The 12,213-nt window shown below is 38.7% G+C and overlaps 1 protein-coding gene across 2 annotated transcripts in view; it reads right to left on the reverse strand.

The window, feature by feature from the left end:
• Positions 1-12,213, reverse strand: part of LOC122556631 (protein FAM13B-like) — a 113,940-nt gene that overhangs the window by 69,499 nt on the left and 32,228 nt on the right. For both annotated transcript variants that reach the window (XM_043703563.1, XM_043703564.1), the window contains exons 5-7: positions 6,463-6,601; positions 3,313-3,449; positions 1,794-1,835 (exon numbers count right to left, since the gene is read on the reverse strand). In XM_043703563.1, coding sequence (XP_043559498.1) covers positions 1,794-1,835; positions 3,313-3,449; positions 6,463-6,601 — 318 coding nt within the window. The remainder of the gene's footprint in view (positions 1-1,793; positions 1,836-3,312; positions 3,450-6,462; positions 6,602-12,213) is intronic.

Below are 12,213 nucleotides of genomic sequence, written 5' to 3' on the forward strand. Positions count from 1 at the left end.
GATATGGGACCAAAACTGTTCATGGTATTCCTGCTGATCTGAATAGTGTGTTACATAGTTTTAGGAAAACCACCCTACTTTTATACTCTATTCACTTTGAATTAAAGGCAACAATCTATTTGCCTTCCCTACTACCCACTGAACCTGGATGTTAGCCTTTTTGTGATTCACACATGCACATAATTCTTTCTCTCGTCATACAAGTCAGACTTCAAGAACATAGGTTAAGCACACCATGACTATTGACAATTGCTTCCTGCCATTTTGAATAATGCTAAATAGAAATACAATGAAATATTTTTACCTTTTTGTAAGCTTCACCTTTTGGCAATTATCCCTAACGATTAAACTGTAATCCAAAGAGTCAACTAAAGAAAGACAGAACTCTTCAGATACTGAAGTTTCACGTTCCATATGCAGCAAGACTCAGATAACATATCGGCTTCAGTTAATAAGTTGCAAATAACATTAATACCTGTAGATTGGGCTTAAAAATATCTTTAAACCTGACTATGAGGGTTGATTGTTAAAGATTAATTGGACATGACAATGAGCATTTGAAGAAAGTGGAAAATTGCTTGGAAAGCTGGCTTAGTAAATATAAAGCCCGTTTTCGTTAGAAGGTATAACCGTCACTTTCTGCGGGCACCATTCTCTTATGCAGTTAACAGAGCCACCAGGAGAGGTTGCTTTCTGCACAACAGAATTTCTGGAGAAGTACTGAAAGTACTACGAAAATGGTAACAACCAGAATAGGACCTGAGCAGTCCATTTCAAATACAAAAAGACCTGGACAATATTCAGGCAAATAAGAGTTAAGAGTAGAAGAACAGCTCTTATTACTTTATTCAGCTTTTCTTCCGATCTGACCTGCTATCCTTAATCTCCTTGATTACCTACTCTTTTCATATCTCTTTTTCTCTCTGGGCCCCATCTCCACCTATCTGCTCACCTCTCTCCTGCCCTTCCTCACCTCGCCTAACTTCACTTTCACCATAAATACAACATTTTCCTAGCTGCTATCAGTTCCGATGAACAGTCACCAGACTCAGAACAGTAACTCTGCTTTCTTCTCGGATGCTGCTAGACCTGCTGATTTCACCAGCAATTTCTTTTTGTGGACTATCTACGAGATGCATTCCAATAACTCACCAAGTCTCTTCTGACAGCACCTTCCAAATCTGTGCCCTCTACCAACTAGAAGGACTAGGGGAACAAATACATGGGAACACCACCAACTGCAAGTTCCCCTCCAGCTAACAAACCACCCAAACTTGGAAATATACTGCCATTCATTTACTGCCACATGGTCAAAATCCTTTAACTCTCTTCCTTACTGCATTGTGGTGCCACTGTACCCTAAAATCAGCAGAGTTTCAAGGAGGTAGCCCATCAATTGGACATGACAATGAGCATTTGAAGAAAGTGGAAAATTGCTTGGAAAGCTGGCATAGTAAATATAAAGCCCGTTTTCGTTAGAAGGTATAACCGTCACTTTCTGCGGGAACCATTCTCTTATGCAGTTAACAGAGCCACCAGGAGAGGTTGCTTTCTGCACAACAGAATGTCTGGAGAAGTACTGAAACTCCTACGAAAATGGTAACAACCAGAATAGGACCTGAGCAGTCCATTTCACATTAGGTTACAATTAGGGATAGAAAATTATTCATCACGAGAGATAAAAATCTTGACAATAAAAATAATTTTGCTACAATTACGGATGTCTATATCCCACAGAACAAGTCACATTGCAGTTTAACTGTTTAGGGTAATGAAATTAAGTCAGCACTTACTCAACAGATATAGTCAATTGGTCGATAGAGGAGCCATGAGCACTACAATACAAAAAGAAAAATAGTATGCATTTATTTTAAGTTGCAATTTTCAAGTCTAAAACAGTGAGGATGTGCTGGCAGCATTCAAGTTTCAAATTATTAAGATTAAAGGTTTAGTTCTGTACCGCAAAACCATTACCAATCATAGAATTGGCATCAGAAGCTTGACTAAAGTAATATAGAATAACAAAGTGAGAATAACAAAGTGAGAACAAACATGTTTTCAGCTCGTGCTTTTAGCAACTTCAGGACATGCAGAAGTTCTTTACAGCTCGTAATGTTTTCTCTAATGTAGAAAATCTGTAGTCAATATCAAGACAACAAAGCCCCAATAATAGGAACTGAAAATATTGATTGAGAAATAAATGTTAACAAGTGGAATTAATTTACTGTTTTGAATAGTACCATGAGATATTTTGCCCTCATTTGAAAAGGATGGCAGGACTTAACTTTATGTTTCTATCCCCTCCCCATTCCTGTACTTGTCCAATGCAACAGTGGAATTTGAGCCTAAATTGGATGATCAATTCAAGGCCTTAAAGTTTCTAACTATAAAATGATTTGCACAAGAGTTGATATATTTAAATTTCTTTTGCAAATCTGGAAGACCCAGAATATCAATTACTAACAGGTCCATTTTTGGTTGAGAATATATTCTCCTGGTGAACAAACACATTGTGAACTACCTGCCTAAACACACATCCCAAATCTTTAGTGGTGAGCTGTGTACCTAAAATATTTCCTGTTCTCTAAGTTGGATCGCCTTTAACAAGTATTAGCGGTAAAAACATAACTACTTCACTAACGGGAGTATTGTGCACATCTCCTATAACCATTTAATTCAAGTTCCATTAAAAGACACAGTATTGAAAAATCAAAGTCACAACTACTGAAAATAAATCTAAATGAAGCTTCTGATGTATCATTACTTCTACCAGGGCTTTTGATACAACTCATTGTGGCACATTTCCTTAATAAAAGTTAAAAGATTCCACTTCAGAAGATGATGCTCCAGTACCTGGGGTTCTATACTAATTAAGAAAATAGGGGTGAGGTTGGTGGAGGGGGCTGAGGTCGGCTTGGGGGTGGGGTGGCATGTTAGACCCCATGGAGCAGGCGTGGCTGCAGTTGCATGGGGAGGCAAAACAGCAAAGAGTCTTAGTAAAATACAGCAGTCCCCTTTAACAGGTCAACAGTCCACAATGTTGAGACTGCATTTTGAGTGACTGGTTCTCCTATTGCCCATTAAAAATCAGAGTAAAGGCAGAGAAAGATCCTAATTAGAGATCAATTGCCTTCTTAAGGGCCTCAATTGGACAATTCCCAAGTGCCTCACTTTGTACTCAAAACAGCAATGGAGCCAGCTAAGTGCAGTGATGGCACCTATGGGAAAGCAAAGTATAGAGACACAGTTTAGTGGATGATATTGTTACAAATATTTACCAACTGTTCAACTGTCAAATTTTTAATGCCTCACCTTGCTGACAAAACAATGTCAGATTCATTTGTATTCTTCATTATTGTCAAGTGTTCAGCATTCATCAATATCCTCTCAGATTTTTCAGGAAGTGCAGTTTGTTCTATTTTATCACCTTCTTCACATGATTCTGTAACCTGAAATCAGATGCATTAACATTGAAAAAGTGATCCAGAGCCTATTCTTTTGCTGAAACAAAAATAAAGTTACCAAAAACATCCAATGTTCAATAGAAGAAATAGATAGAAAAAACAGCTATCCAACAATTGATTTGGTAATTAGCATTTTGCTTCACGTTAATGGTAGATTTGATGTTTGAGACCTCACATTCAAGTCTCATGCATCCAACTAAGCCGGCAACCCATAGTCAATAAGTTACAAAGGCTTACAAAGGTGATAACAGAAAAGCAACGCTGTTTATAAGTCAATGTCAAGCAAATGACTTTTGATTCAGCACATGATTTGGAATGAACTGCAAAAACAAGGGAAAGGTAAGCTTATGCTGAGTTTAGCATCCACTACTTGCTCCCAGTAAATCTTACAATTTTGCATAGTGATCTAATCTAAAATAAATGCTGACCAGTGTTTTAACAAAAGGCACGAGACAATGAGAGGTGACCAAAAGCTGTCAAAAATGTAGGTGAGGTGGTCTACTTTCTTAGAAAAAGGAAAGGATTGGAGAGTTAAAACAAAAACTTGGAGAATTAGGTTCTAAAGAGAGAGGGATCTGGATGGCTAGAAGTATTGCTAATGCTGGGCAAAGCATTGATACTGATATAATTCACAAAAGGACAGTTAACAGAAGAAATGCAAGGCTGCATAAAATGTAGAGGTCGGGTAGGGTGTGCCTATGGTTCATCTTATGGAAAAGAATTTTGAATTTAATGCAGTAGAGATAGGCAGCCGGTGCAAGTCTGTGGCTGACAGAATTTTGGCAGATGAAAGCACAGCAAGACTTAAAGCAGTCACGTATACAAATAAATGAATCTAAGTAGGTTAACGATAGAATGAGCTGAGTTGGGCTGGATGTGCACAATGCTGATAAGAGTAGAATAAGCAGGTATATGGAATTAGGCTTTTCAGGATTTGATTCAAACCATGATAATGGACATGAAGGAATCACTAGCAGACTGCAGAGTTTTGTGGCAGGTACTAAAACAACAACTCTAACCTTCCCAAAATTGAACCAGAGAAAGCTTTGACTTATCTGACAGCAAGGAGGTTTTTGATGAATCAACAACTTGTAAGTGCACCACTCCTTCCCATCTTTCAACATTTTTTGCTTTGAATGTACACTAAATTTCTTTTTTCCTCCATTACAGACCAATGTTCATCTCTCCATCACTTCAAGTCATAGATTCAGCTGTACAGATTGGAAACAGCCCCTTCAGTCCTATTTGTCCATGCCAACCAGATATCCTAGGAGAAAGCGAGAACTACAGATGCTGGAGATCAGAGCTGAAAAATGTATTGCTGGAAAAGCGCAGCACACCCTCCTCATTCCTGAAGGGCTTGTGCCCGAAACGTCGATTCTCCTGCTCCTTGGATGCTGCCTGACCTGCTGTGCTTTTCCAGCAACACATATTTCAACCAGATATCCTAACCTAATCTAGTCCGATTTGGCCCATGTCTCCCTAAACCCTTTTAATTCATATACCCATCCAGATGCCTCTTCAATGTTGTAATTGTACCAGTCTCCACCACTTCCTCTAGCTGCTCATTCCATAAACACACCACCCTCTGCATGCAAAAGTTGCCCCTCAGATCCCTTTTAAATCTTTTCCCTCTCACCCCAAACCTATGCCCTCTAGTTTTGGACTGCCCGACCCCAGGCAAAAGATCTTGTCTATTCACCCTATCCATGCCCCTCATGCTCTTATGAACTTCTATAAAGGTCAGCTCTCAGCCTCCCTTGCTCCAGGGAAAATAGCCCCAGCCTATTCAGCATTTCCCTATAGCTTAATCATTCCAATCCCAACAACATCCTTGTAAACCTTTTCTGAACCCTTTCAAGTATCACAACATCCTTCCTATAACAGGGAGACCAGAATTGCACGCAGTATTCCAAACGTGGTCTAACCTATGTCCTATGCAGCCACAACATGACCTCCCAACTCCTATACTCAGTTTCTTACTTTCCTCCTCCCAGTATGCCAAACCCCATTCTGCGCAATCCACTACTTTTGGATATTTTCTAAATTAACCTGTCAGACACGTTATTACACACCTTTAAAGCAGGTGAGACTTGAAAGCATGGCCCACAAATGGGGACATTGCTGCACCGCAAGAGCCCTGAATCCACTAATCTTGATATCATGCTTCTCAGGCTCAGCAGCTGAGTTGCCACAGCATTGTGGACAATGCTGGATCAGTTATTGGGTAGATTCTGCAAAATGACCATGGGAAGGTATTGGGGGAAAAAGGAGAAAAATTGGACAGAATTTATTTTCCTTCCCAGCTGTGCATAAGTTGAGGTGGTTGTATTAGGAACCAAAAGACTGAACTGGAACAGACCTATCGCCTACTCTGCTTCGCAGCAAGTTTTACAAGATTGATCTTTTGAAATGGTTCCTAAAGGGCAGAATTTAAGACCTGTTCTACTTATAAGAATACATATGGTCAGGTTACTGGCACTAAGAAGTATTGTTTTTATTTTTAAATTGGAAAAACAAAATTTCAGCTTTTACAGGCAATAATTGTATACATGTGCGCATTGACTTTTAAACTTTAAAATTTAGATTTCAGTAATTCCACAATTAGACAAAACAAATAATAAATAGCAGAGATAAGTCACATGGTCTTTCAAGTTTTTTTTGCCATTCATTAAGATCATGGTTGAACAAAGTGTGCTCACAGCTCCTACCTGCCCCTACCCAGCCCCTCACCAGAACCCTCAACACACCTGTTGATCAAAATACTGTCAAATTCAGCCTTGAGTATATTTAATGATCTAGTTTGCACTAGCTTCTGGAGAAAAGAATTCCAACATCCAACAACCCTCAAAAGAAAAATTCCTCCATATCTTAGTCTTATTTTCAACTGTCCCCAAATTCTAGACCTGCCCACACGAGGAAATATTTCCCCAATACATACCCTGGTCAAGAAAGATTAATTTATTTGAAATCGAATTTATGTAACAAACTGATTTACCTCAACACAAAATGAATTTGAAATATTTGTGGGCAGAAACTCTTCGGTACCAAAGAAATCACTGTAATTTTCCAGGAGTTCAGACATTATATTGCTAGCTGTTTCTTGTTCTTTCATATCTTCCACATCTGTGCAAATACTGTAAAACAAATACTTAACAAAGTTTATTAAATCATAAACATGAAACATATGTACAGCTAATGCAATGCTCAGTAGTGAAAACATTTTCTTTTTCAGCATGATGATTTATCTTCTACTTAAAAATGAAACATAAATTTAGGAGTTCCATAATTATTTTCACAATATTTTATTCAAACAAAATCAGAAAATAAATTCCCCCTTTAAGTATTCAACAAACTAAATTACAAAATGAAGTTTTGCAAAAGCATATACATAACAGCACAAAGTATTGTGGCCCATTCTGGTACTAATGGCATTGGCAGAAAGAGAGATCCTGCAAAAAGAGTTCAGGGAGTTAGGTAGAAAGTTGAAAAACAGGATCTGTAGAGTTATAATATTGGGAATATTTCCTGTGCCATGTACCAGAGTGTCTGCCTATTCCTAGTCTCTAAATTAAGTACATAGCTAAAGAGCTAGTGTAGGAAGGATGGCTTCAGGTATGTGGATCAATGGGATGTCTTTCACGGCAGATGGGACTTGTACAAGGACAAGTTTCAAACTGGAGGGGCACAAATATTCTGGCAGAGAGGTTTACGAGTGCCATTCAGGCGGGTTTAAACTAGTATGACAGGGGAGCAGGAACCAGAGCAGTCATTCAGCAAATAAAATGACTGAAGAGGAAGGCCGGTGAGGCTAAGAGGAAGAGCAGATACCCAGCAAGACTGGCAATCTGAAGTCTATTTGTTTTATGAGAGGAGTAGGAGAGGTAAGGCAAATGAACTTAAAAGTTTGGATTAATACATAATAACTATGATGTCGTAGCTACTATGGACACTTGGTTGAGAGAAGGACAAGACTGGCAGCTTAACACTTAAATTTAAAGGTTCCAGGCAAGACAGAGAAGGATGTAAAAGAGGTGGAGGAGCTGTGTTACTGATTGAGAATAATCAAAAGTGGACTGAGGGAGGACACTTTGGCGGGCTTGTTTGAGGCGAAATGGGTCGAGGTCTAGCTGGTAAGGGTGCAATTACTTCATATAGTCTGTACTACAGGCTTCCCAACGGCCAGTGGGTAATGTGTACAAACATGTGGATGGATTATGAATAATGTGAACACAAGGGTGTATGCGTGTGTTGTTGGACATGCAGGAATTTCTTCGGTATTTCCAGGACATTTTTTACAAATGCTACGTACATGGTCCAACTAGGGAAGGGGCCACACTAGACTCAGCATTGATCCAATTTTCAGTGGGGAGTATTTCGAGAACAATGACCATAATTCTGTAAGTTTTAAGTTCAAGTTCCTTATGCATAAGGCTAACAGTAGTCCTGGGGTGAAACTATTAAATTGGGGTACGGCTAACTATGACAACGTGGAGGCATCTGTTTGAGGGTAAATCCACATCTGGCATGGGGGAATCTCTTCAGGGTGATTGATTAGAGTTCAGGACGAGCATGTCCTTGTGAAAATGATGGTTAAGGATGGTAAGATGTGGGAACCTTGGATTACAAGAATAATTAAAAGCTTATTGAAAAAAGAAATAGGAGACATTCACAAGGTTTAGACAGGCCTCAAAGATTACAAAGATAGCAGAAAAGAACTCATAAGGAACTAGCAGGGCTAAAAAAGGCCCACGAAAGGATTTTGGCAAAAAGGATTATGGAAAATTCCAAGTATTATACATATACAAAGAAGCAAGAGGGTAGCTAGGGAAAGGGGAGATCCATTCAAGGATGAAGGAGGGAATGTTTCTAGGAGTTGGAGGAAGTAAGTGAGGTCCTCAACGAATACTTTGTGTTGGTATTCATGGTGGATGGCGAGTCTCAGGACAGGTATGTTGATATTCTGGGGTATGTGAACAAAAAATAAAGCGGTGGTGTTGGTAGTTTTAAAAAGCATTAGGATAGTCAAGGCACCAAGACCTGGATGAATCAATCCCAGATGCTGAGGGAGGCAGGTGAGGACTATTTTCTTTTTTTTGGGGGTGGGGAGGTCTTCTAAGAAATAGTTGTATTCTCTTTAGCCACTGAAGAGATCCCTACACTGAAGAATAGCTAACGTTGTTCTTTTAGAAGAACAGCAACATGAATTACAGGCTGGTGAGCCTTACGTCAGTGTCACAGAAACTATTGGAGAAGATTCTTCGGGATAGGATTTATTCACATTTGTAAAATAAGGACTTATTAGCGATAGGAAGCATGCCTTTGTGTGGGGATGATCACGTCTCTCAAACTTAGTAGAGTTTTTTAAGGAAGTAATAAAAGATGATGAATGTTATCCATGTGGACTTTAACAAGACCTTTGACAAGGTCCCTCACGGCAGGCTGATACAAAGTGTCAACTGGTAAGATGGATACAGACTGGCTTTGGTATTGAAGACAGCAGCAACGAAAGTGTGTTTTTCTGACTGGAGATCTATGACCAGTGGTGTTCCCCAGGGATCAGTGCTAGGACCCTTGTTGTTTGTAATATTATATAAATGATTTGGAAGAGAATGTAGATGGCCTGATTAGTAAGTTTGTGTACAGCACTGTGACAATACCATGCCTGTAAGAGATATGTTCTGTCTTGTTTCTCTTGCAGAGGGGTGTTGTCACAGTGGTTCCAAAATATCTCCTTCAGACATGCAGCCAGTAAACATCTGAGTTCTCCGAGTGTGTGTGTGTTTTTTTTAAAAGTATGGCAAAAGAATCATGAGTGGGCAGAATCACAAAGACCCAAAAGGACTTTTAGTTTGCTTTCAGTTATTTGGTAGGTTTTGCTGGCTGCTGGAGCTGAAAGTTCAATTTAGCTGCTGCAAATATGAAGTCTGAAAGAGAGAGAGAGGCTTCTTTTTAAAGATTAAAAGGGCAGATTGTTTCTTTTGGTTTTCTTTCTACTGGACTGGAGAGAGACAGCATGTGAAAATAAGAAACTGTTGCTGAATTGGCCAGGCCAAAGTTGTGTTTATGGAATGCTGCCTATATTGGAACAGTTGATGATTAATGGTTAAATAATACATTATCTTGTTAAGCATTTCAATTGAGTAAAGTTATGTCAATTCCTCTTTCTGTAGTATTTTAATTGTGCTGCAAGAATAAAGTGTGTTTTAATTAAAGCTTAGTGGTCAACCAACTGAATCATCTTTGGAATACAGTGCCACACACATTTGAAATAATATAAAAGTTAGGACCCAGGCTCTGTCTATGCCTTTGGTGTGTGTGTGTGTGTGTGTGTGTGTGTGTGTGTGTGTGTGTGTGTGTGTGTGTGTTGGGGTGTTCTGGTCTGGTCAATTAGAAAGATTGGGGGAGCTGTGGATAGCAAAGAGCATTGCCAGAGGATACAGCAGGATATAGGAAGGCTGCAGACTTGGGCAAAGGAATAGCAGATGGAGCTTAATCTGGACAAATACAAAGTGATGTACCTTGGAGATCTAATGCAGAAGGGAAGTACACAGTAAGTGACAGAACCATTAACAGCATTAACTTAGTAATCTAGGTGGAAAGACTCACAGTTCCCTAAAAGTAGCAACACCAATTGGATTAAACATGGTCAAGAAGATATATGCCATACTTGTCTTCAAATTGGCAAGTCATGTTCCAACTGTTAGTTAGGCCACATTTGGAATATTGTGTACAGTTCTGGTTGCCACACTACCAGAAGAATGTGGAGGCTTCAGAGAGAGCACAGAAACTGTTTACCAGGATGTTGCCTGGTTTGGAAGGTATTAGTTGTAAGGATAGATTGGACAAACTTGGTTTGTTTTCACGTGAACATCACAAGTTGAAGGGGTACCTGATAGAAGTTTTCAAATTTGAGAGGCTTGGATAGAACAGACAGTGGAGTTTTCTTTACAAGCTAAAAATGTCAACTAGGAGGGTATATAGATTTAAGGTAAAAGAGAGGTGAAAGTTTTTTTAAAAATACAGAGGGTATTAAATGCCTGCATTGTGCTGCCAGAGGCGGTAGTGGAAGTGGATACAATTGCAACATTTAAGATGCATCTTGACAGATATGAACAAGCAGGAATGGAGGGATACAGACTGGAAAGGGGCAAAATGTTTTAAGTTTAAAAAGGCACCATGTTGGCATGGTCTTGGTGGGCCAAAAGGGCCTGTCCTTTGCTCTTATTGACAAACATTCACCGCCTTCACCAACAATATTCACTAGCAGTGGTGTGTACCATGTACAAGATGCACTACAGTAACTCACCAAGGCTCCTTAGACAGAATCTTTCAAACCCACGATCACCATCATCTCGAAGGACAAGGGCAGCTGATAAGCGGGAACAACCACCATCTGCAAAGCTCCCATCCAAGTCACTCATCACCCTGACTCAGGAGCCTTCGTTATTGCTGGGTGAAAATCCCAAAAATCCCTCCCTAACAGCACTGTGGATTACTGACACCAAATGGTCTGCAGTTCGAGAAGGCATCACATCATCATTTTCTCTAGTCATTAAATCTCTCAGTCATTAAAGCTGGTCCAACCATCCAAACCCACCCCTCATGAAACAGAATAAATTAGAGAGATAGTGGTTAAGTGGTTAAGCTGGAACTGAACATTCAAGGTAACTCTACTTACTATCCTTTTGAAATATCTTGAAAGTGATGGGATAGTTCGGTTTAATAAATGAATTCAGCATTTTAGTGAGAAATAATCTTGGCCAAGTAGAACAACACATAGAATCGGTCTCAATCAAATCAAGAAGTCATATGGAAAAGGTCATACTGAAAGTAATTTATAATTCTCCTTATAGCAGCTACATTGTAAGGCAAATTAAAACTCCAGTAGTAATGGAGACTTGTAAGACAAAGGAACTGCAGTAATTGTGGAAGATTTTAAATCTTAACATGGATTGGACTAATCATATTAAAGGAGAAGGCCACAGAACGCATTCAGGACAATACAATCTGTAATTAACAGGAAGCAAGGGTTAACAATCTCATAGCAAAGAATCCTTCAGGGAAAAGTAATTATAACATTAATATAGTTCTGTTGAGGACAAGGAAACCAATTTCTTCATCTTAAATAAATTGCCAATGATAAAAAGTTAAAATTGGACTTGGAAAACAGACTAAAAATTAAGCAAGAGCAGATGTTGAAAGGGAGGCATTTCAGGAGAAGAGTTTCTTAACAAAAAAAAAATCATATTGTAAGCAGAGCATCACTCCAACTAGTATTTATACAACACCATGAAGAATGTAAATAGTCCAAATTTCAAATGTTAAACGACTGCCTTCTAATCTAACTTTGGAAGAAATTAATATTTAACCCAACACAGAGTTATTAGGTTAAATTAGGTATCTGGCTTTCAAGATAGACATATTTTATGATAAAAATCAGAACAGTGACTAACGTTAAGTCCCATTAAAAAGTATTTTTCAAATACAGATAAAACACAGACACCCAAAATTTTTGAGTTTCTAATCAGTGGCATTGTCAGATTTTAATAAAAGAATTTTGTGAAATCTTAAGTCCATATCTAAAGAACAAAATGTATTTAAATAAAGCATAAAGTAGTCAATATTTATTTAGTAAATGCAGTGAAAATATATTAATTAGATGCACCAATGTATAAATGTTTAATACATTGACATGGTTTCTGTTGATATTAGACAAACAAAACAAAGTCAGATGTGAAACTTCTTT

Source organism: Chiloscyllium plagiosum, chromosome 14, assembly GCF_004010195.1.
Source record: "Chiloscyllium plagiosum isolate BGI_BamShark_2017 chromosome 14, ASM401019v2, whole genome shotgun sequence".
Lineage (NCBI taxonomy): Eukaryota > Metazoa > Chordata > Chondrichthyes > Orectolobiformes > Hemiscylliidae > Chiloscyllium > Chiloscyllium plagiosum.